The 18,913-nt window shown below is 32.4% G+C and overlaps 5 protein-coding genes and 1 long non-coding RNA gene across 9 annotated transcripts; 5 read left to right on the top strand and 1 right to left on the bottom strand.

The window, feature by feature from the left end:
* The first annotated feature begins 65 nt into the window (after nucleotides 1–65).
* Nucleotides 66–3,217, top strand: LOC128882687 (signal recognition particle subunit SRP68-like). 2 transcript variants are annotated; one of them, XM_054134412.1, is made up of 15 exons: nucleotides 66–313; nucleotides 385–656; nucleotides 745–1,014; nucleotides 1,107–1,274; nucleotides 1,328–1,458; nucleotides 1,515–1,584; nucleotides 1,780–1,924; nucleotides 1,983–2,053; nucleotides 2,109–2,295; nucleotides 2,350–2,408; nucleotides 2,462–2,618; nucleotides 2,680–2,711; nucleotides 2,789–2,866; nucleotides 2,935–3,025; nucleotides 3,077–3,217. In XM_054134412.1, exons 1-15 carry the CDS (start codon nucleotides 175–177, stop codon nucleotides 3,112–3,114), a joined length of 1,908 nt encoding a protein of 635 aa, XP_053990387.1. In that variant the 5' UTR covers nucleotides 66–174; the 3' UTR covers nucleotides 3,115–3,217. The 2 variants fall into 2 exon arrangements, with proteins under 2 accessions (XP_053990387.1, XP_053990388.1); XM_054134413.1 differs by lacking the exons at nucleotides 66–313; nucleotides 385–656 and having other exon boundaries at nucleotides 745–827; nucleotides 884–1,014.
* A 75-nt stretch (nucleotides 3,218–3,292) lies between these two features.
* On the top strand, nucleotides 3,293–5,502 carry LOC128882688 (NF-kappa-B-activating protein-like). Its single transcript, XM_054134414.1, has 5 exons — nucleotides 3,293–4,629; nucleotides 4,686–4,835; nucleotides 4,967–5,109; nucleotides 5,178–5,258; nucleotides 5,314–5,502. Exons 1-5 carry the CDS (start codon nucleotides 3,410–3,412, stop codon nucleotides 5,322–5,324), a joined length of 1,605 nt encoding a protein of 534 aa, XP_053990389.1. The 5' UTR covers nucleotides 3,293–3,409; the 3' UTR covers nucleotides 5,325–5,502.
* Nucleotides 5,503–5,850: 348 nt separating this feature from the next.
* On the top strand, nucleotides 5,851–8,494 carry LOC128882686 (uncharacterized). 2 transcript variants are annotated; one of them, XM_054134410.1, is made up of 8 exons: nucleotides 6,265–6,404; nucleotides 6,460–6,798; nucleotides 6,899–7,144; nucleotides 7,216–7,427; nucleotides 7,483–7,629; nucleotides 7,690–7,943; nucleotides 8,001–8,184; nucleotides 8,252–8,494. In XM_054134410.1, exons 2-8 carry the CDS (start codon nucleotides 6,591–6,593, stop codon nucleotides 8,420–8,422), a joined length of 1,422 nt encoding a protein of 473 aa, XP_053990385.1. In that variant the 5' UTR covers nucleotides 6,265–6,404; nucleotides 6,460–6,590; the 3' UTR covers nucleotides 8,423–8,494. The 2 variants fall into 2 exon arrangements, with proteins under 2 accessions (XP_053990384.1, XP_053990385.1); XM_054134409.1 differs by having other exon boundaries at nucleotides 5,851–6,798.
* Nucleotides 8,495–8,677: 183 nt separating this feature from the next.
* Nucleotides 8,678–12,906, top strand: LOC128882618 (calcium-dependent protein kinase 5-like). The gene is made up of 16 exons (XM_054134270.1): nucleotides 8,678–9,493; nucleotides 9,562–10,043; nucleotides 10,147–10,264; nucleotides 10,380–10,523; nucleotides 10,595–10,769; nucleotides 10,831–11,102; nucleotides 11,166–11,237; nucleotides 11,298–11,393; nucleotides 11,444–11,517; nucleotides 11,577–11,724; nucleotides 11,778–11,866; nucleotides 11,940–12,020; nucleotides 12,092–12,188; nucleotides 12,247–12,358; nucleotides 12,433–12,514; nucleotides 12,766–12,906. The coding sequence occupies exons 1-16, from the start codon at nucleotides 9,397–9,399 to the stop codon at nucleotides 12,871–12,873; spliced, it is 2,247 nt and encodes a 748-aa protein (XP_053990245.1). The 5' UTR covers nucleotides 8,678–9,396; the 3' UTR covers nucleotides 12,874–12,906.
* A 322-nt stretch (nucleotides 12,907–13,228) lies between these two features.
* Nucleotides 13,229–16,411, bottom strand: LOC128882617 (uncharacterized). Its single transcript, XM_054134269.1, has 11 exons — nucleotides 16,011–16,411; nucleotides 15,762–15,937; nucleotides 14,928–15,692; nucleotides 14,739–14,870; nucleotides 14,482–14,558; nucleotides 14,291–14,423; nucleotides 14,080–14,225; nucleotides 13,815–14,034; nucleotides 13,641–13,745; nucleotides 13,498–13,574; nucleotides 13,229–13,434 (listed from the first exon to the last, which is right to left on the bottom strand). The coding sequence occupies exons 1-11, from the start codon at nucleotides 16,306–16,308 to the stop codon at nucleotides 13,236–13,238; spliced, it is 2,328 nt and encodes a 775-aa protein (XP_053990244.1). The 5' UTR covers nucleotides 16,309–16,411; the 3' UTR covers nucleotides 13,229–13,235.
* Nucleotides 16,412–16,508: 97 nt separating this feature from the next.
* Nucleotides 16,509–18,724, top strand: LOC128882690 (uncharacterized). 2 transcript variants are annotated; one of them, XR_008458504.1, is made up of 2 exons: nucleotides 16,509–16,666; nucleotides 16,749–18,724. It is a non-coding gene; the product is annotated as an uncharacterized LOC128882690 (long non-coding RNA). The 2 variants fall into 2 exon arrangements; XR_008458505.1 differs by having other exon boundaries at nucleotides 16,726–18,724.
* The last annotated feature ends 189 nt before the right edge of the window (nucleotides 18,725–18,913 follow it).

Here is an 18,913-nt window from a genome sequence, read left to right as displayed (position 1 = left end):
TTAACTTCAGGTTTAGTTTCCTGCTGTTTTGGTACGGAGCTGTCTAGGGAGGTTTTCGTCTGTTTTGTAAAACAGTTGAAAGAAAAAAACGTTGTGAATGTCCACCCTTATTCATTAACTGATTTTTGTAACAAAGGTGAAGGGACACAAATATAAAAGAAGGCTTTTTTTTTGATGATGGAGACAAAAAAAGTTGATTCAACACAAGAAGATGAAAAACCTGTGAATACTTTGCTTGTTGAGGACACACTTACTGATACAATAGTGAACGATGTCACTGTATCAGAAAACGATACACTTGTTTCTTTTCCTCGTATGTGGGGAAACCTTTCATGTAAACCTTGCGAAAATAACTTGTTTTCTTTTGGTTTTGTTACTGTGCAGTTTTAGAATTCGTTCATGAAGCTCGCATGAAACATGGATTAAGACGTCATGATGTTCTATCTTATAAGCAGTATTGTTGTAAGCGATTATACCGCTACCGTAAACAGTTACACTTAACAAATGGTAACGGTCGTTTTGTTCGACGAAATTTCGTTACCGAAAAACCGACTGTACGATATCTTCAACTTCTTACAATGGAAGTGGAACGTTGTTGGTTTTATGGTACCTATTTGAAAGAGCAAATGGATAATAATACAACGCGTTCTTTTAAGGTATAATACAATTAACAGTTCGATTCCGTTTGATACCTTGGTTTTTCTAAAGAAAATAACAAAACGTGTGTGTTCTTGTATGTTGTAGCGGAAACGTTTAAGGCATCATATTCACCGCCGTTTTAGAAAAGCTGTATTGTATTCAAACAAGCTTTCCAAATTGATCATAAAGTACGGAGATAAGGAAACGGTTTTACAAGTTAAGTCATATGAAGCCTGCTATCAAGGACTTTATTTATTTGAATTACGGCGTTGGGAATCCGCCGCAAAACAATTGTTAATGGCTCAAAATTATACGATATCGTTACAACGTTTAACATCAACCTTCAATTCTTATCAAGATGCTCTTACCTTGCAAGTCAGTTATTTCTTCACTGTACAACGCGGTTGAATCTTTCTCATGAAGAAGATTTTTTGTTATTTTATAAACTATTATTCCACATGTTTTAGATGTCTAAAATAAAAAGTGCACTTCGTACGACAAATGTGTTTTTAAATCGTCAAGGAATTCGTCTTGAAGGGTTACTACCAGAACCGGGTATGACTCAAAATTTTTGTACGGATCAAGATATGCATCAAGATATTTATTGGAGAGGAATTTCAATAAGTATATCCCAAGTACTTCCCACTTGACACTAGTAGCATTGTCAGTATATTCTTTTTTTTTTAAGAGCCTTCTTCACTTTTCGAAAATGCAAACCGTTGAAGATTTTATTCAAAACACATTGGATCCAGCTCTACGTATTGTACGATCCAATGAAAAAGTGCTTGATATGCAGCTTTTCTCATCTATTCTCCAAGTGTATGTTCTAGACTAAAAATATGTCCATCCATTCTAGTGAGACTTTTTTTCCTTAGATTTCAATCATTCGAACTATGTATAGAAGATAGTTCTTCTAAAATTCGACAATATTTACTCGACACAAATGTAAGACTTTCACTAACGAATAAAAGGCAACTCAGGAATGAAAACGTCTTTTAATTTTGAAAATCGCCTATGTTTTTGACTTGTAATATCTTGATTTTATTAAAGTTGAGGACATGTCAGAAAGACTTTTTTCTTCCTTCCTTTTGGGTATTGTGCATGACAACATGTGACTTGATGGTTGTCTATGTTATGTAGTTCACTGCTAACCATACGCAATTGTTCGTTTTGGAGAGCGTTTTTCGAGATTTGTCTAAAATTGCAGCTATTGAAGGGCAGTGTACTCTTTTGTATGTCATTTTGAAATCTTATAGTCAGGAAAATACGATCCATTTTGTACAAGGTCAAAAAAAATTGTTTAAAGTCATATTCCACATTTCAATTCTTGTTTATATATACAGCGTTTGAAAACCCACTTAATGCGTTCTATTCACCGCATTTATTAGTGACAATAACAAATATTATTTTACAAGTACTACCGAATAGTGTGCAGTCTAAGGAATTTTTTATATTTCTGTTTATATTAGATTATTCAAGCTTTGACTAATGAAATATCAAGCAGTTGCTTTCCTGACGCCTTACAAAATTTAAATGAAACACACGCCATTTTACTTCGTCATTTTGTATTATGGACCAGAACGATTCGGGATATTCGAGGCATGGGTATTTGCTTAACGTTAAATACATCAGTGACCGAAAGAGAAGAAGCTTATGGTAATAACATGCTTTCTTTTTTTTTTTTTTGAATCTTGTTATATAAATACCTAGTACTTCTTGCTCGAATTATGGAAAGAAAAAGTGAATTTCGTATAAACGAAAAAGACCTAGTCAGTTTTTTTTCATGTTAAAATAATTGTATGAAAAAAAAAATGTTTCTTAGATGCTTCCACTAACACACTTTTGGGAGAATTCCCCGTTTGTCCGAATCTCGAATCTGATTTTATCTCTTGACTCTTTTTTGGATACTTTGTTATCGAGCGCTTGTCTTTTAAATACTTCAAGTCTTATTATGAGTCAACATATATCTAAAGCGGCTGGTAGTTTTTTTTATTATTTTTGTTTTTTATCAATAAGCCTAATACGTACTCCTTTTTATAGAATCCTCTGATACGCAACAAAGTTTACATCATGTAATGTTTCTATTACTTTTCTTTCAATTTTCTTGTTTGATAAAAAAAGTCCATGTTTTGGATTTTTTAACATGCAGTTAAGTAAAATGTTACCAAACTTCTTAACGATGCCTTCCTTAAAGCCGATTCCTTTCACACCTATTACTTTTGATTTAGTAAGATAATTTTGTTAGTATTCAAAAAGAAAAAAATTAAACCAATGTTTTTTTTTCACACCTCCAAGGCTTCTTGTTATTTCGAAGAATTCCACGAACTAGAAAAAGAAGACTTTAAATGTTTTTCTACCATTGATAAACACAAAGAGCCTACAACAAGTAAACTTTTTATCATTTACAATTTTGAATTGATGGATATTTTTTGTTTAGGTTTTGTTGGAAGATTAGCTGCATGGTGGAAAAAATAATCTCTAAAAAAAAAACATTATTTTTATCAGAGTACAACCAAGATATTAACATATTTTATTGCATTCAGTTTTTTTAAGAAAAATTCTTATTGTTTTCTTTTCTAAAAAAAAAAATTTAAAAAATATTTCACATTTCGTTTTTATATTTTCATGTTTTTTTTCTTTTTTTTTTAATTACCTAAGGAGAAAAAAAATGGAAACTAACAACAGTGAACAATCAGTGGACCTGTAGTGTAGAAAATGTAAAAAGCATACGAAAACAAGGCTATTTAAGATTTGAATAATAGATTCTAAAATGAAAGAAAGTCTAAGCGTACATGATTTTTATCGACGGTCACAAAATCGATCCAATAGTGTCGACAATGAAAGGCGAGAAGTGAAGGATGGTTCAGGTTGTTTACGACTCCGGAGCTACGAAAGAAAAAGAGAAGGAAATTATTATAAACATAAAAGATACAACAGTGGTTCTAAAGACACGTTTTCAGAAAGAGCTGCAATCTTCCCTGAAACTCGCCCATTACGTTATTTACCTTTAGGCCCTAATCAGCTGAAAGAAGATTGGTTGAAATATGAAGATTGGTTAAATAGAAGAAAAGTGTACCGATCACAAAAACCTTTTTCTTTTTATTCTTTATGGGAAGAATCAGACACACAAGAAAAATCATCACATGTGCATTCGTTGCGTAGTGACAAGTATTCTCATTCGAGTAGTTCTTCTTGGTCAGTACCCGAAAAACAAGTTGCAGAAACATCTTCCTTCCAATTGTCACGCCGGGAAAAGTCTTATTTGGAAAGTAACAAACAGAACAATAAAGAAAATGAGCATTGTTTGCGTGTAGTGGATAAAAGTCGTCGGGGCGAATCACGCAAATCCCACAGTTCAAGTGTTTCGCAAACGAGTTCCTCTTCTGATAGTGGTTCCTACTACAGAAAACAAGGACATCGTTTCAAAGAACCAAAAAAAAGGAGAAAGAAGAAAGATGACACAAATGCACGTAAATCACATAAAAAGAGACATAAAAGTATAGAAAAGTACAGTACATCTTGTGATTCTCGTGATTTGCGGCGGCAAAAAAAAAAACATAAAAAAAAAAAATCTCACAAACACTCGAAACATGTTCCATTGATTTCGGCCGACCCACCCCATGTCGGCAATTCTGAGATGAATTTAGAAAAAACGTCTAGTGAAAATGAAGAGAAACAAGCAGAAGTTTTGGTTGAGAAAGAAGTCCTTTTAAAGGCTCCATGTGAAGGTATTTTACAAAGAAAAGTAGGTTTAACAGAAGAATTGCTTTTTGAGGAAAAAACGATTGAAAGAGTTAGTGAAAATAAGTCATCACCTCATGAAACAGTAACAGTTTATTCACAAAAAAGTGAATCAGATCTTCGCAAACCAAATGAATCAGATCTTCTCAAACCAAATGAATCAGAGAAGGATGATACTGATGAAGAAGACGACATGCCTGGACCAAAGCCTTTAGAAGCGAATGAAAAGCTATCGAAACAAACTTTAAAGTAAAAAAAATGATGGTCATTTGATAAGAATGTGCGGTCAACTAATTATTGCGTAGTTACGGTGGAGCATTGCGTCCAGGAGAAGGAGAAGCAATGGCGCAGTTTGTGCAAACAGGGCAACGTATTCCTCGACGTGGTGAAGTCGGTTTAACCGCTAGCGAAATAGAATCTTTTGAATCCCTAGGATATGTTATGAGTGGATCAAGGTACGTTTTCTAGGAGTGTTATGACTTTGTACTTTTTAATTTGTACTAGTAAAAAAACTTAAAATTAATCATTTTCATAACATGGGCTTTTTAATTTCTATGTTCGTTTGGTGTGTATGAACCGTTTGTAGACATCGACGCATGAATGCGGTTCGAATACGTAAAGAAAATCAAGTGTATAGCGCAGAAGAACAGCGAGCATTAGCTATGTATAATTACGAAGAACGAGCCAATCGTGATTCACAACTGATTGCTGATTTAAAAGAAATGTTGTGTACGTTTTGTTGTTTAAATATAAAGAAAAAGATATTTTAGAATTCAATGGGTTAATTTTTTTCTTAGCTAAACAAAACGAGAAATTTCTTACTGAATCAATGCAAGAAAAAATTGCTCAACTTAAGGCTCAAGAATGCTTGTCTTCTGGTGGGTTTTGTTCTTATAACCTTCTTTAAAACAATCTCTACTTTTTGAATGACAGAACAACCCTAATAAAAAAAAATTTCAAGGGGAACAAGTTGGAAAGAAGTTTATATATGTTTTAGAGAAATACTTTGCGTCATAAAATCGTTCATGATATTCTTTTAAAAAAAAAATCAAAAAATTCAATTTTAATGTAGAAAGCTAGCGACATTAAAGAGTTATTATTGATTTCAATCAAACAAATTTTTTAAAGTAGCACCCGTATTTTGAAATAAATAATTTTAGAAAAACATTTTAACAAACACGTTTTCTTTAAAATAATAGATAGAATGTATTGAATGTAAACACAGTCAAACTTTTTTTGTAGAGACCTTTAAAACAAGAATGTTCTGTAAAGCAAATAGAATTTTGTTATTCCAAAAAAAAAATTGTGTTATAAAAATAGCTTTTAACGCTAGCAGCGACATTGTTGCATATTTTCAAGAGAAGACAAATTACTTTAAAATAGTTTATTATAAATGTGTAATATTGGGTACGATAAGTTGCGCGAGTCGGAAAAAAGAGGTCAAAGTGTATGGGCATGCAGAGTGGTAAAAAAGGGTCAGTTAGTGGATTGTGTAACGAAATATGTTAGCGTATAAAGCAATATCATTGGTGACTTGTTTTAACTTTTGAAAACTTCAAATGGTTAGCAAGTTTTTAAAAAAGCTTTGATGAACACCTACTCTAAACGATTGTGTTAAAATATGAAATTGAACCACAGTTGATACTGAATTACCGTAACGGAAGAAAATGAATTTTCAAGAAATGACAGCTGAGAATATTTATTTAAACCTTATGACAATGCCGAAGAAGGATTGGGGGAAAGTGATTGCAACGTTAAATGATGATAGAAGGAATGCTTTGCTACGCCTTTTACGACAAAAAAAGGGTGAGAAAATTGATCAACCATTGCCCTGCAAAAGCTTAAAAGATTCGAGTTGTGAGGAAAAAGTGGTCAGTCCACGAGCTTCTTTAACGGTTTGCAAGGAGCAGTCGGAGTCATCTTGTAAAAGTCCTTCGCATAATGAGGCAATGCTTGAAACTGGTCTACTCTCTGAGCCAACAATCGACGCTTTTTCAAAACCCCACGACGATGAGTACAAAAAGGTTTCACCCATCCTTATTCCTTTAGAAAATATTCAAGATTTGATGTTTGTATCAGGCGATTCGTGTAGTATTTTACACGACAGTGAAATTGTATTACAACGCTACATCCATGTATGGTTTCACCTTGTTTTGAAATCATGGTCTCAAGTTATTTTTGAAGAAAATAAAAAAAAAAATAAAACGAAAATGTTTGAACAAGTCAATTTACATGATCCATTGTATTATTTCGAAAAAGTGTTTTCTTACGAATTTTCTTTATATAAAGAAAAAGTCAATTTTCAAAATTCTGCACGGCATACATTATGGAAACCTGACGCTGATGTCAACAATTCACTGGTACAAAAGGATGTGGAGCACACAAGAAAAGGGTGTAACCAAAGTGTTATTGGTGAAGGTAAATTCATTGAATTCGTTTCCTGTTTATCACCAAAACGTTGCATTATCTTTTTTTTTTGACTTTGCTTTTGTTGCCTGTACTATCTTCCTCCCAAAAGGATCCACGTCTTATAGGGAAGAAGGCCCTGTAAAATTCGAGCGCTCCATTTTTATTAATCATATAGAGCCTTATGATCGTTTTACGAAGCGCCTTAAAACACAGGATTTACGTACGCAGCAAATGAACACATTGGAATATCAAAGGTTTTCTAAAGCTCGTGAAGGTGTTTCCCGTACTTTTCGAACAAGTTTTCATGCCTGGTTGAGAACCACAATAAAAAACCACATGCAATCTTATGATTTCGGTGATTTTGTCCTGGTCCACTAAAACGGCTTTCAATTCATTGTATGTGTGTGTGTGTGTGTGTGACTCTAGAATGTTCGAGTAGTCCACCACAATTGTCAGGCTGTAATTCCCAGTTTCTTTTATTTCTTGTGACTGACCGTCTAGCGTCTCTTGTTGAGCTAGCATACCGCCTTCGGTACTTCAATGAAACTCTAGCTTTACGTTTGGAGGCTAAACCATTTGTTTTATGTGAAGAGTGGTTTACAAGCTCGTTTTCAAGGCTGCAACAACTTTACAACTCAGTAAAAACGCATGCTTTTTATAATGAACTCTCGTCTTACATGGTTTCAATGATAGGGGAACGTTATGAATGATGTATCAACTATTTTGTTGCAAAATGAAGGAACCATAGATAAAAATCCGCTCGAGCCCATCTACTATCAGCACGCTATTGCTTTATACTTGAACGCAGTGGATCCTAACCAATTAAAGTTACCTTTTCAAGTATTTGATTCCTTTCCATTTCTTTTCCACTTGAAATTTCCTGCTGTTGTGATATTGTAGACATGTATTCAATGTTTTCTAGAGAGCTTTGATTTATGTTTATTAAACGACGGTACTAAAAGAAAACGAAAATATAAGAATCCTGGCTCACTGTCTTATCAAAATGAGAATCGGAAAAAAAAATTAAATCAACCAATTAGAGGAAATGAACCGTGTGAAACGTTACCAGGTGATCTCAATGATTCATGCCACGACTCGACAAGCGGTATGAATCAATTTTTTGATCGCCTCATTGGTCAAATATCAGAGAAAAGGTAGGATGTTCATACTCCATTTGATACTTTACAGTTTTTTTTATTTTAAAAAAATAGATCTTCAACATTAAAGTTACCTGAGAAACTTGTGGTTTTCGCTTTTTTAAAATGTCGTGATATTTTTTGGAAATATCGTCACGAAACTCTTACCACCATTTGGAATGCCGTTTACGAACGTTTTCGTAACCAAGCACGTAGCGTGTCGAAAGATTTTGAACAATTTCTTCAGGCATATAACAAGGTAAACAAGTTGGAAAAGAAAAATTTCCTTTACCAAAGTCGAACAAAAAATTTTTTTTCTCTTCTAGATTATTTATTCCATTGAAAAAATGAATGACATTTTAATATTCGAGTCATACTTTAAAGATTTTTTCAACATTCATAACACTCTGGAAATTTTCTTATCAAATGAAAAAAATGAAAAGAGCTGTATTCAAATGAATACATCCTGTGATGCGCTCGAAAAAAACTGTGTTTAAAGTACAATGAAAAGAGAACTTATCACATTATTGTCGATTCGTTATACAAAAAAGAAATACTGTAATACTAAATAAAAGTGTAAAGTAACAAAAATAATATTAGTTTTCCGGAGGCAATAAAAAAGAATTTTTTATATAGTAGAAAACAATTGAGATGAATCAATAAGATATATATATATATATATATATATATATGTCATGAGGTATTACCGATCAGTCATGAAAGTAAAATAGACTGTTTATCTACTAGTATTATGTTTAGGTTTTGTGTCTTCAAAATAATTTTTGTAGTAATCTCATATAAAAGTTCTTTTTTTTTACGGTTTGTATCGTGGTAAAAAAAAAAAAACTAAAGACACCAAATGGTATCTTTAAATTATTCCGTTTTCATTTAATTCTTCACTTCTTATTTTTCTTTAGTTTTTAGTGATTAGCAATCTAAAAAGATTACTTGAAATGAAAATGTGTGTGTGTTTTTTCTTTTTTTAATTTAATGTTTGAACACATTAAAAAAAAAAATTCTCTTAACTTGATCATACATCAAAGTAACTTTTTTAGACAAATAGAAAAATTGTTATCAGTCGACAGATAAGCTAGTTCAATGCATATACCAAAATAGTTGTTTGTACTCTTTTTTTTTTCATTAAAATATCGAGTTTATGGCATTGACTACTTTGAATTAATTCATTGAAATATATTAAAACTTGAATGTTTTTTGGGGTTTTTAAATCCATTGCTAATCTAAAAAATTGAATGATATTGAATAAAAATGATAACGTTTCCATAAAACTCCTTTTATTTTCCCTCTTTTTTTTTTTCCTTGGCTTGGTTTGACAGGAAATTTAAAAAAAAGTTATTTTTTAAAAAACCAACACTACTTTTCTGCTATGAATAATATTTTTCTCTTTTAGTAGCAATTTTTATTTAACAACCTTTTTTTCTTTTGAAAAACAAGAAAATGTTGTACTAACAAAATGAACATGAAAAAAACAAAAACGTCGATTTCCGGCCCTCACCATATAGAAACACATGAGTATACTAATCATCCAACGACTCACTTATCTTCTAAACGTAATGCATCCTTGTGAAGAGTTTGATGACCGGAAAAAATTCAAATGTTTTGTTTTTTGTTCTTTTAGAAAATTTATTTATGGAAACATGCACATTGACGAATCCTTTGACTCAAATAGATGTTGAAGTAACGCCACCTACACCATGTGATACCGATTCTCATGTCTTGGATGATTTGTCAATCTGTCATAAAATTGTGGATCATGATGAATCAGTTTACTCCAAGAAGCACTTACAGTCAGGACACCAAAATCATTTCACCCATCAGAAACAAAATAAAAATCAGCAAAATGCTTCAACTGTTTATCCTACAATCATGTCACCTTTTATAAAAAATAAAAATAATTATATTATTCCAGTTACTCCCTGTGTGAATCCTGTAGCATTACAAGATAAACATTGTAATCGGCTGATACAAAGCCAAAAATCGAAACTGTGTAAAAATTGTACTAGTAAAAAAAATGATCATAATAAGAATGAAAAAAGCTTTTCTTGTACTCTTGATGAAGAAAAAGAAACAAAGGAAAGTGATGACACGGCCATCGACAAGGTAAAAAAGATTCAGAATTTTTGATATAAAAGAACGTTGCCACACAAATGTTTTGAGGATGTTTTCTAAAGGAAATTACTGGTTTTTTGAATTGTATTTTTAGACTAGTATACATTGTGAAGAGATATTAAAACAAAAATCAAATAATGAACGTTTATTAGAAAAGACCTACATTATAGCTTCCAAATCATTTAAAGAAGCATCAAAACGGTTTTGTGAAAGTAAGAAAATGTATTCTGTTTTCGCCTTTTCGTTTACCATTTCCAGATATGATGAAAACTGCATTGTAATTTTTTTTTGGAAATCTAAGGTGCTTGTGTGTTGTTTGAAATGTAGGTAGACAAATGTACCGATTATCACAAAGCAATGCTTCGGAATTCACATCTCGAGCATACAATAGAGCCTATAAGTCTAGGAAAGTACAAGAAAAAAATACTTTCTTTCATCGTTTCTCCTTTGTCAAACATGAAATCATTACAGGTAAGAACGTTTAAAAGAAACTCTATACTTAAAACAACATACCAACTTGTTTTTCTTCTTAATAAAATCAGGAGGAGCATCATTTAGTGATTACTACGACTTGAATGTGAAAAGTTTAGGAAAAGGGTCATTTGGTTCCGTTGTGGGGGCTCGAGATTTACGTACGGGTTCTTTGCGTGCAGTTAAAATTGTCTACAAACCAAAAGTAGCAAATGTGACACGTTTGAAACGCGAAATACTTATCATGTAAGACTTTAAAAAACGCATTTGTTACCTCTTCATGTATTATTTTTTATTATTTTTTTAGGAAAGCTTTAGATCATCCTAATATTATTCGTTTGTTCGAAGTGTTTGAAGACACGAAAAATCTTTATCTTGTGATGGAAATTTGTTTAGGTGGTGAACTATTCGATCGTATTATAAAATTAGGTCATTTTCCGGAACGCTATGCTGCCTTGGTTTTAAAACAAATTCTATCTGCAATTTCCTATTGTCATGCTAACGATATTATTCATCGCGATTTAAAACCAGAAAACGTTCTTTTTAATGAAACGTCTTCTTCTTCCTTAAAAGTGATAGGTCAGTAATGTGCATGAGTTGAAGGAAGAAAAACTGCATTGCATGACGAACAATTTTGTTCAGATTGGGGATTCGCAGCTAAATGTATTGAAACACAAAAATGTTGCTCTCTTGTTGGTACACCTTATTATGTTGGTACTGTCGCTGGTTTTTAATTTTCAATTGAAAAAACACATTTTTTTTGATAATTTGTAGCTCCTGAAATTTTGTTAGGTAGTTATGACCGGCAATGTGACGTATGGAGTGCGGGTGTTATTTTTTATATTCTGTTGTGTGGTTACCCTCCGTTTTGTAAGATGTTCGTTAATCTAAAGCAGCGTCCCACTTTTCACTGAATGTAGATGGGAAAAATAATAATGAAATCTTAAAAAAAATTAAGGAAGCTCATATATCTTTTGATAGTCGCTATTGGAATGTAAGTGGTTTTATTAAAGTGATGAAAAAAAAAAAATAGAGTTGTTTTATTAACAAAAGACAATTTCGGAAGATGCTAAAAATTTACTTCGTGGTTTATTGAAATATGACTCCAAACGACGGCTGACTGCTGCGCAAGCGTTACAACATCCGTGGATACAATATCATACCCGTTCATTATTAGGATTTGATGCCACTTTATCTAATAGTAAGAATTTTCACAACTTTGCTAAGAATTACATGGTGATCGATTCCTTTCAGAATTGGGAGAATATTTGATACATAAGTTCAAAGCATTTTTAGAACATAATAAATTTAAAAAATTAACCTTGACAGTTATAGCTTTTCAGGTAGCCGAGTTGTCTGTTTCATGTTCCCCAAAACTTCTGTTGATTTCTGAAAACGAATGGGGTCTTTTGTTAGATGAATAAAAAAAATATCAGTAAACTTCATGATATCTTTTCAGTTTTGGACAGGGATGCGGATGGTGTTTTAAGTAATACAGTAAGTTGTTTGAACATGTTCTTTTCATCATTTCATTGCATCAAATCATATGCCCCCATTGTATTACTCAGGAGTTAAGTATGGGATTATCTCGAATGAATGTTCAATATAGTGATTTCCTTGGGAAAATCTTTCATGAAATCGATACAGACGGCAATGGAACGATTGGTAAAAAATGTTATCAGACCTATGGTGAAAATTTTTTTGTTTTTCACAAATCTACTAGATTATACGGAATTCATAGCGGCATCGTTAGACTATCGGTTTTATGAGCAAGAGGTCGTGTGTAGAGAGGCTTTTCATGTGCTTGATCTTAATGGCGATGGTAAAATATCCATGTAAGAAGGTCATGGTTCGACTTTGCTACAGTTTTTGAATTGTTTTGCTTTTTACAAACAAACCCAAATAAAAGAAATGAAATTCGACATTTATTACAAATCAACTCTCGAAACTCGACTCATTTTGACCGAACACTACATGAAATGATCAATGAGGTAAGAAAACCAATACCCAAACTCACCTGTTGGAACGCTACGTGTCTGTCTGTCTGTCTCTCTCTCTCTCTCTCTCTCTCTCTCTCTCTCTCTCTCTCTCTCTCCCTCGCTCTCTCTCTCTCTCTCGCACTCTCGCACTCTCTCACTTTATAGTCACTGTCCTCTCAAATTTTCCTCTAACAACAAGTCAAGTGTTTTTCATTTAATAAAAAAATTCTTCTTGTTGACAAGAGTGTATGTGTATTTGCAAGGTGGATGTGAATCAAGATGGTTACATAGATTTTCATGAATTTATGGAAATGATGCGAAAAGAAAACACGCAAAAAAGTGGCAAAAACCAAAATAAATTGTTTTTTTAATCAAAAGACTACGTTATCGGTTCCCTTTGAAGTTTTTTCGAGAAACAAAAAAAAGATACAGGGATGGCATATCGTTTCTTTGAGGTAGTTAAAAGTAAAGCATTTTTCATTTTCTTTTGTAGACTCATTTTTTCTTTTATTTTTTTTCTAAAATGTCTGATTTTTATATAGTTACGTGTATTTATTTTTTGTAATGAATTATTAAAGAAAATTAAGTAGTTTTTTTAAAAACACCTTTTAAAATGATAAATATTCGTAAAACCGAAATTCAAGTTTTTTACAATTGGAATGTCAAAAAAAAGGTTTTTGATTAACACCACCTGAATCACGTATTTAGTTCACGCATGGGCTCAGGATTCTTGTCATGTGCCATCATCTAAAGCATATTTCACTAAATTTGTTAATTTCGTTTCAGAAGCTAAATGATTAGCGAAAAGTGATGGAAACACTCCACCATGTTTCAGAATGTCTTGAGCAGATTTATATTTTAATGCAATTAATGAGAAAACAACTTGATGTAAAAAAGATACATTGGTGCCTAATTCTTCACCGAAAATACATCTAGAATTTATACACAGACGGGAAACAATGTTGCTGCAAAAGTGGGGCCTAGTCTGAACGTACTTGACGACGTCTCGGGTATGCTCGAAATTAAGTGGCTCAGTCAACGCTTTTCTGGAAAGTGTTACTAATGTTGTTTTCTGTATTCATGTTGATTATTAGAACAATGCTTGCTTGAGGAAATTTTTTTTTTTCAAGTAGCTTACATTGGCATCCTTAATATGTTCATAAGGTGCGGTGGCCAAAAAGACTACAAAGGATGCCACACCGAGACAACTCCATAAAATGTGCCGTTGATCCTGGATTAATTGCTACACGCATCAAAACATTTATAAAGTTATTTTAAAAATGTGTTCGTTTCATAACCAATGAAGGATTACCATTAGTGCATCTCTTAGTGTATTAAAAAATTTTGAGCTACCGTCTTCGCAAATACGGGAAATGGCGTCCTTAATAAGGCGATTTCCAAATCGTTCAATAATGGTCTCTTTATAATGATCTAAATCGATAACTAAACTTGGAATGGTGGAGGTCACTTCATCCATATACATTCGTAGAAAGCTGCAAATATGTAGATCACTTATAGCATCGTCTACAAATCTAGTGCATATGTTAACATAAAATATAGTCATTTGTTTTATGTACCTGTAACCCATCGAATACGATAAATAAGCTAAAACAGAATGACCACCATTAAGTAATCTTAACTTCATTAATTCAAAAGGACGAACATCTTCGACTAGAACAACACCTACGTTTTCCCATGGAGGACGCCCTTGAGGGAAAGTGTTCTGAATTTTTGATAGAAAAAAATCCCAAACAAAGAAAAAAATCAAACTGACGACAACATACGCACCTCAATAACCCATTGATGAAAAACTTCCGTTACCACGGGCCATTCGTCTAAAATACCAAAATCCTTTTCTAAAATTTCACGATGATTATCTGCTACAATAGGAGTAATACGATCCACCATTGTGGCTGGAAAGCTGAACACGTAAAAACAATGGATTTAAAACATAAATGTCGCAGTTTCACAAATAAAACCTTGCACAAGTGTCAATCCATGTGGCTAAGTCTTTATCCAAAAGTGTAGCAAATGATAACACCATTTTTTTAGCTACCTAAACAAAAAAAGACTTGCAATCATTGAAAAGGTCAAAATACATTCAATTCGCTGAAAATGAAAGTGTTGCTCAAGAAACAAGAGAGAGACAAAAAAGAAAACACAAAAAAAAATTATTAAAAGTTAAAGACTTTTATGTTTTCAGGAAATGCCAAAAAAAAAATGACTGTCATTTTACATGTCCATTGTCTGGAAGATTGTCACACGATAATACTGTGAAAGGCTCCATGTTACGTAATCGCCGTTCTCGTAATCCCCATACAATAAATCCAATAGCCGTTTTAGGGCATTGAAAGTTTGTAAGATTTTTCTAGATATAAAAGAAGAAAAGACTACGGTACGAGGCGTCACAAGTGAAAGCACATACCGACTTTAAGAGTAAAAGATCATGCTGAATAAAAGGGTTATTACTAGCCAGGTTCCCACTAACGTCTTGGCAGTACCCTTTTTCCGTTATCGTTAAACTAACAATTCGTAAATCAGCAGATGTTAAATATTTAAAAGCTTTAAAAGGATCTTCATATCCAAGAAAATAGTCAAACATGGAACCTATAATGCGAGCTGCAATTTTTTTATTACTTCGTTCCAAAACAGTGAATAGAAAATCTTGAGATTCTAAGGAGATCTTCATTTTTTTATCATAACAGGTTAATCCAACTCCACAGTAGCCCCATTTTTCGCGTAGTGAATGTGAAGATTCTTCTTTTTTCAAGTCATGTTGCATTAAAAGTTCATCCATATAAACTAATTGATGTGCTCGATGAAATTGTCCTACTCCTATATGTAAAATCCAGCGATTAATACTTGAAACATCTCGATTATACTCAGGAATTTGCACAGAATTGTTTTGTCTTTCTTTAAAGTATTTTAAATTTCTAGAATTCACGGAAAGTTGACCTTGTTCTTTAGCAGGAGTGAAAGGATTGTAATAAAAACGAAGCCACTTATCTTTATCATCCTCAGTTCTTTCTTCAGATAGATCAATAAGAGAAGTTTGCTTTTCGGTCCTAGGTGTTTTCATTGAAATCATTTCTTTTTTTAAGGCGTCACCGAAAATGGGTGAACTTGCTGATGGTGATAAGAAAGGCGAATCTCGTTCATAAGGTGAGGTGAGAGGCGGCTCTTGTGATGTCTAAAAAGAAAAAAAATAAACAAGTAACATTCCTGAAATCTTCAAATATTTAAAATATACTTTACTAACCAATGTATTTTTCACAGCAACGTGGTTTACGTTTATATCATTGGTACCGTCATTAGACGTGGATGCGATATGTTGAATAAACGAAGGTTCTATTTGTTTTTCTTCAACATCATGAAAAACATCGGAAGCTTCTCCACGCGCTCCTTTAGGTTTAAATTGACGCCAGTTAATGTACCCTAACCATAAATGAAGATCAAAATGTTATATGAAGTGAAACCAGGATTAAAAAAAAAATGGATTGAAACATACCTTCACGAAATTCCGCAGTTTTGCGTCGTAACTCATATAATATATTATAACCTTTTAAATTATTCGACTTGTCCGTTAATGGTGAATGAAAATCATTTTTCATATCATTTCCAGTCGGTTTAAATGCATTCATAGGAATCGACTTGTCTGCGTGAGACAAATTTTTACAGGGATTTTCAACATCCTCATTCGTCGATAAAAACAGATTATTTGATATTTTGTGAAAACCAGGAGCGAGATGATCAAAACCTATTGGTAATATTAAATTTAAAGCTTCCAGGCCGTTCAATGTGTTCATTAACACACAATAGTAAAATAAAAATTATAACAAGATAAATTGATATAAGGCCGTAAAGTGAAGAATATCTTTTTTAAAAAGAAATTCTTGTTTATGTATTAACGATATTGATTGAGGAAATTGTTTTCCAGAAACAAATTCAGTATAGAAACATGTTTTACACATGTACTTCGAACAGTCCTTGTTATGCTCAAATGTGTTTATTGAAAATCATAAAGACAATCCATTTCAAAAAAAAAATTTGGTATATACTTGAACAAAAACCTCATTTATTTTGTTTCTTCCTATTGACCACCTTACTTTCAATAAAAACAAACCAACGTTACTACACTACTGGGCTTATCTGTAGCGCTGCACGGTAACACACTGGTTTTGGAAAAAACTACTTAAACGTTATTTCACTTAACGCTTTAAAAGTGTATCGACATTTTTTTTTTCAGCTATGAAGCTTTTTCAAGATACTTTCCGTACAACAGAGTAAGAACAACTGTTGAGAATACAGCGAGAAGAGACTTGATGCGACATTGTATTAGTAAAGAAAACAAGAGGCTAAAAAAATAAGTTATAATTATTTCACTTTTCAAATCTAAAATTATTTATAAACAAGAGTTTAGTTGTATGACTCGATACTAATGAATTCTTTTTAAAAATATAAATAATCTTGAAATTTTTTCAGGAATGGGTCATCCATTGCTTTGCCATCAATCGGATGACGAGTACCATCTTTTCGGACTTTTTACAAGTCTTTGTTAAGAAAAGGATTGTAGACTTAAATGAAGGGAAATCTGTCTTGTGATCTGCCATGTGTAAGAAAAAACTATTGGACTTTGTCTTGTGCGACCCTAACCTTTTCAGTTTTGAAAAAAAAATTCTGTCAAAAGAGTCGACAAATGGAAAATTTTCATTCCTTCAAGTGTACAGCTATCCATAGGAACATTACGATGACGCTTGTGTGTTTGAATTCCTAGTCAAAACTCAAGAATAATATATGTTATAGAAAAAGGAGATGTATTGATTCAGATGGAGGTCGAAATTATTTTGGCGTTGCCGTCATTTAAAAAAAAAAGGCATTTTGAAAACCATTGTGATTGTTTCGTTCATAATACAAATTTTTTCTTTAAGTGCAAAAATGTCTTACCTTCGTGTTCATATGGTGTATAACAAATAATGAAAAGACGCGTACGGTAAGTCATCGCATGTCAAAGATTTTGACAGGTTTTCGCGCTTTTATTATAAAAATTGTTTATAAATAAGGAAATGCATGAGAAGAATTTTTGAGTATGTACATGCCTAGTTTTTTTTTTTTCAGTTTTTTTTTAAAACACGAAAGTCAATGAAAACCGTTGATATTCTCCTAGAGCTCTCTTTTGTGTAAAATCACGCTACCACTAGACAAAATTTGAAACATCCATACGTGCACGAATCAAAAAAATGAAGTAGCTCATAACACAATCATCATTTCGAAATACTTTTTATTTTCCTTCAATGTCTCTCCATCCTAAATACCCAAAATTTTAAACTACGAAAAATTGTTGACCAAACATCTTTTGTTCTTGAAGTAAAACACCGCTTTCTCTACTCAAAAACCATGAGTGTGGCTACAGCAAAACTGTAGGACGGTAAATTCATTTGTCACTTTATCAAGGTCATACAATACATAAAATTCAAATTGAATCAATGTCTGTGAACAATTTTAACATCAGCATTTTAAACGGGAGGTATCAGAAATTTCCTTTTTATTGTTCTCGTTTGCAAAGCTGGATTGTTGATTTTGCCTGAATCGCTCAAACATAAGAGAAATACCTTCTACATTTGAGCTATTAAACAATTATTTTTTTAAAGTGTCTATTAACGAGGACTCAAGTAGGAGTTGTAAAATCTCCATTATTTTTTCAGTTAGTGAACAGAAAAAAAAAAAACGTTCGTTCTTTGCTTTTTTAGTACCATTTTCATTTTAGTGAACACCTGACTCGTAACTGTGCAGCTTGGTTCGTTACAAAACGCGGTTAACCTTAACTTAAAAATAGCTATAGTTCCCGAGTCATGATATGATGAAAAAGTTGTTAAGAAAAATATCAAGCAGTCAGTCGTAATAAAAGGTTGAAACGGCGCCATAATTTTTACTTATAACAACAAACGAGAGTAAAAAATTAATATTGTATACAAAGGAAAAACGGTATTTTTCGTTTCAAAAAATACAATCGATAACAAGCGATTAAAAGGAAGAGATTGTGATTTGCAACGGGCATCGAAAAACACGCATAAGTGGTCACCCAAAAATTATGCATGCATTCTCGCCTTTTGCTAGATTGAGCATTTGACTATAGCACACATTCATTCATCAATGTCATTTTCAAAACAAATTTTTGTAAAGTATGTTTTTCGTTTAGTGCTGTAACCTTTGGACGTTTTCCTTTACTTAAATAAATATTCGTATTTTACCTTACTCTTCTAAAGGTTTGAAACGAAGACTGTTGTTTTTTTGAAAGTCTACATGAAAATAAAATGGAACATTTTTCTTTAACGTTACTATATGTCACTGGTTGTAACTTTTATAAAACAAGTTGATAAAACGGGAAATTGCAAAACAATTTTTTTCGTGACC

This window comes from Hylaeus volcanicus, unplaced genomic scaffold (genome assembly GCF_026283585.1).
Source record: "Hylaeus volcanicus isolate JK05 unplaced genomic scaffold, UHH_iyHylVolc1.0_haploid 12126, whole genome shotgun sequence".
Taxonomy (NCBI): Eukaryota; Metazoa; Arthropoda; class Insecta; order Hymenoptera; family Colletidae; genus Hylaeus; species Hylaeus volcanicus.
The sequence above is the reverse complement of the archived record's forward strand: the minus strand, read 5'-3'. Positions and strand labels throughout refer to the sequence as shown.

Coding starts and splice junctions, on each gene's coding strand:
- LOC128882687 (XM_054134412.1), top strand. CDS start 175: ATGATGGAGACAAAAAAAGTTGATTCAACACAAGAAGATGAAAAACCT. Junction 657..744: donor ATACAACGCGTTCTTTTAAG/GTATAATACAAT, acceptor TGTATGTTGTAG/CGGAAACGTTTAAGGCATCA. Junction 3,026..3,076: donor ACACAAAGAGCCTACAACAA/GTAAACTTTTTA, acceptor TTTTTTGTTTAG/GTTTTGTTGGAAGATTAGCT.
- LOC128882688 (XM_054134414.1), top strand. CDS start 3,410: ATGAAAGAAAGTCTAAGCGTACATGATTTTTATCGACGGTCACAAAAT. Junction 4,630..4,685: donor CTATCGAAACAAACTTTAAA/GTAAAAAAAATG, acceptor ATTATTGCGTAG/TTACGGTGGAGCATTGCGTC. Junction 4,836..4,966: donor TATGTTATGAGTGGATCAAG/GTACGTTTTCTA, acceptor AACCGTTTGTAG/ACATCGACGCATGAATGCGG.
- LOC128882686 (XM_054134409.1), top strand. CDS start 6,048: ATGAATTTTCAAGAAATGACAGCTGAGAATATTTATTTAAACCTTATG. Junction 7,145..7,215: donor CATGCAATCTTATGATTTCG/GTGATTTTGTCC, acceptor GTGTGACTCTAG/AATGTTCGAGTAGTCCACCA. Junction 7,630..7,689: donor AATTAAAGTTACCTTTTCAA/GTATTTGATTCC, acceptor GTGATATTGTAG/ACATGTATTCAATGTTTTCT.
- LOC128882618 (XM_054134270.1), top strand. CDS start 9,397: ATGAACATGAAAAAAACAAAAACGTCGATTTCCGGCCCTCACCATATA. Junction 10,770..10,830: donor AAACGCGAAATACTTATCAT/GTAAGACTTTAA, acceptor TTATTTTTTTAG/GAAAGCTTTAGATCATCCTA. Junction 11,238..11,297: donor TGGTACACCTTATTATGTTG/GTACTGTCGCTG, acceptor GATAATTTGTAG/CTCCTGAAATTTTGTTAGGT.
- LOC128882617 (XM_054134269.1), bottom strand. CDS start 16,308: ATGAACACATTGAACGGCCTGGAAGCTTTAAATTTAATATTACCAATA. Junction 14,559..14,738: donor ATCTTCCAGACAATGGACAT/GTAAAATGACAG, acceptor TTTTTTGTTTAG/GTAGCTAAAAAAATGGTGTT. Junction 14,424..14,481: donor TGGATTGACACTTGTGCAAG/GTTTTATTTGTG, acceptor TTACGTGTTCAG/CTTTCCAGCCACAATGGTGG.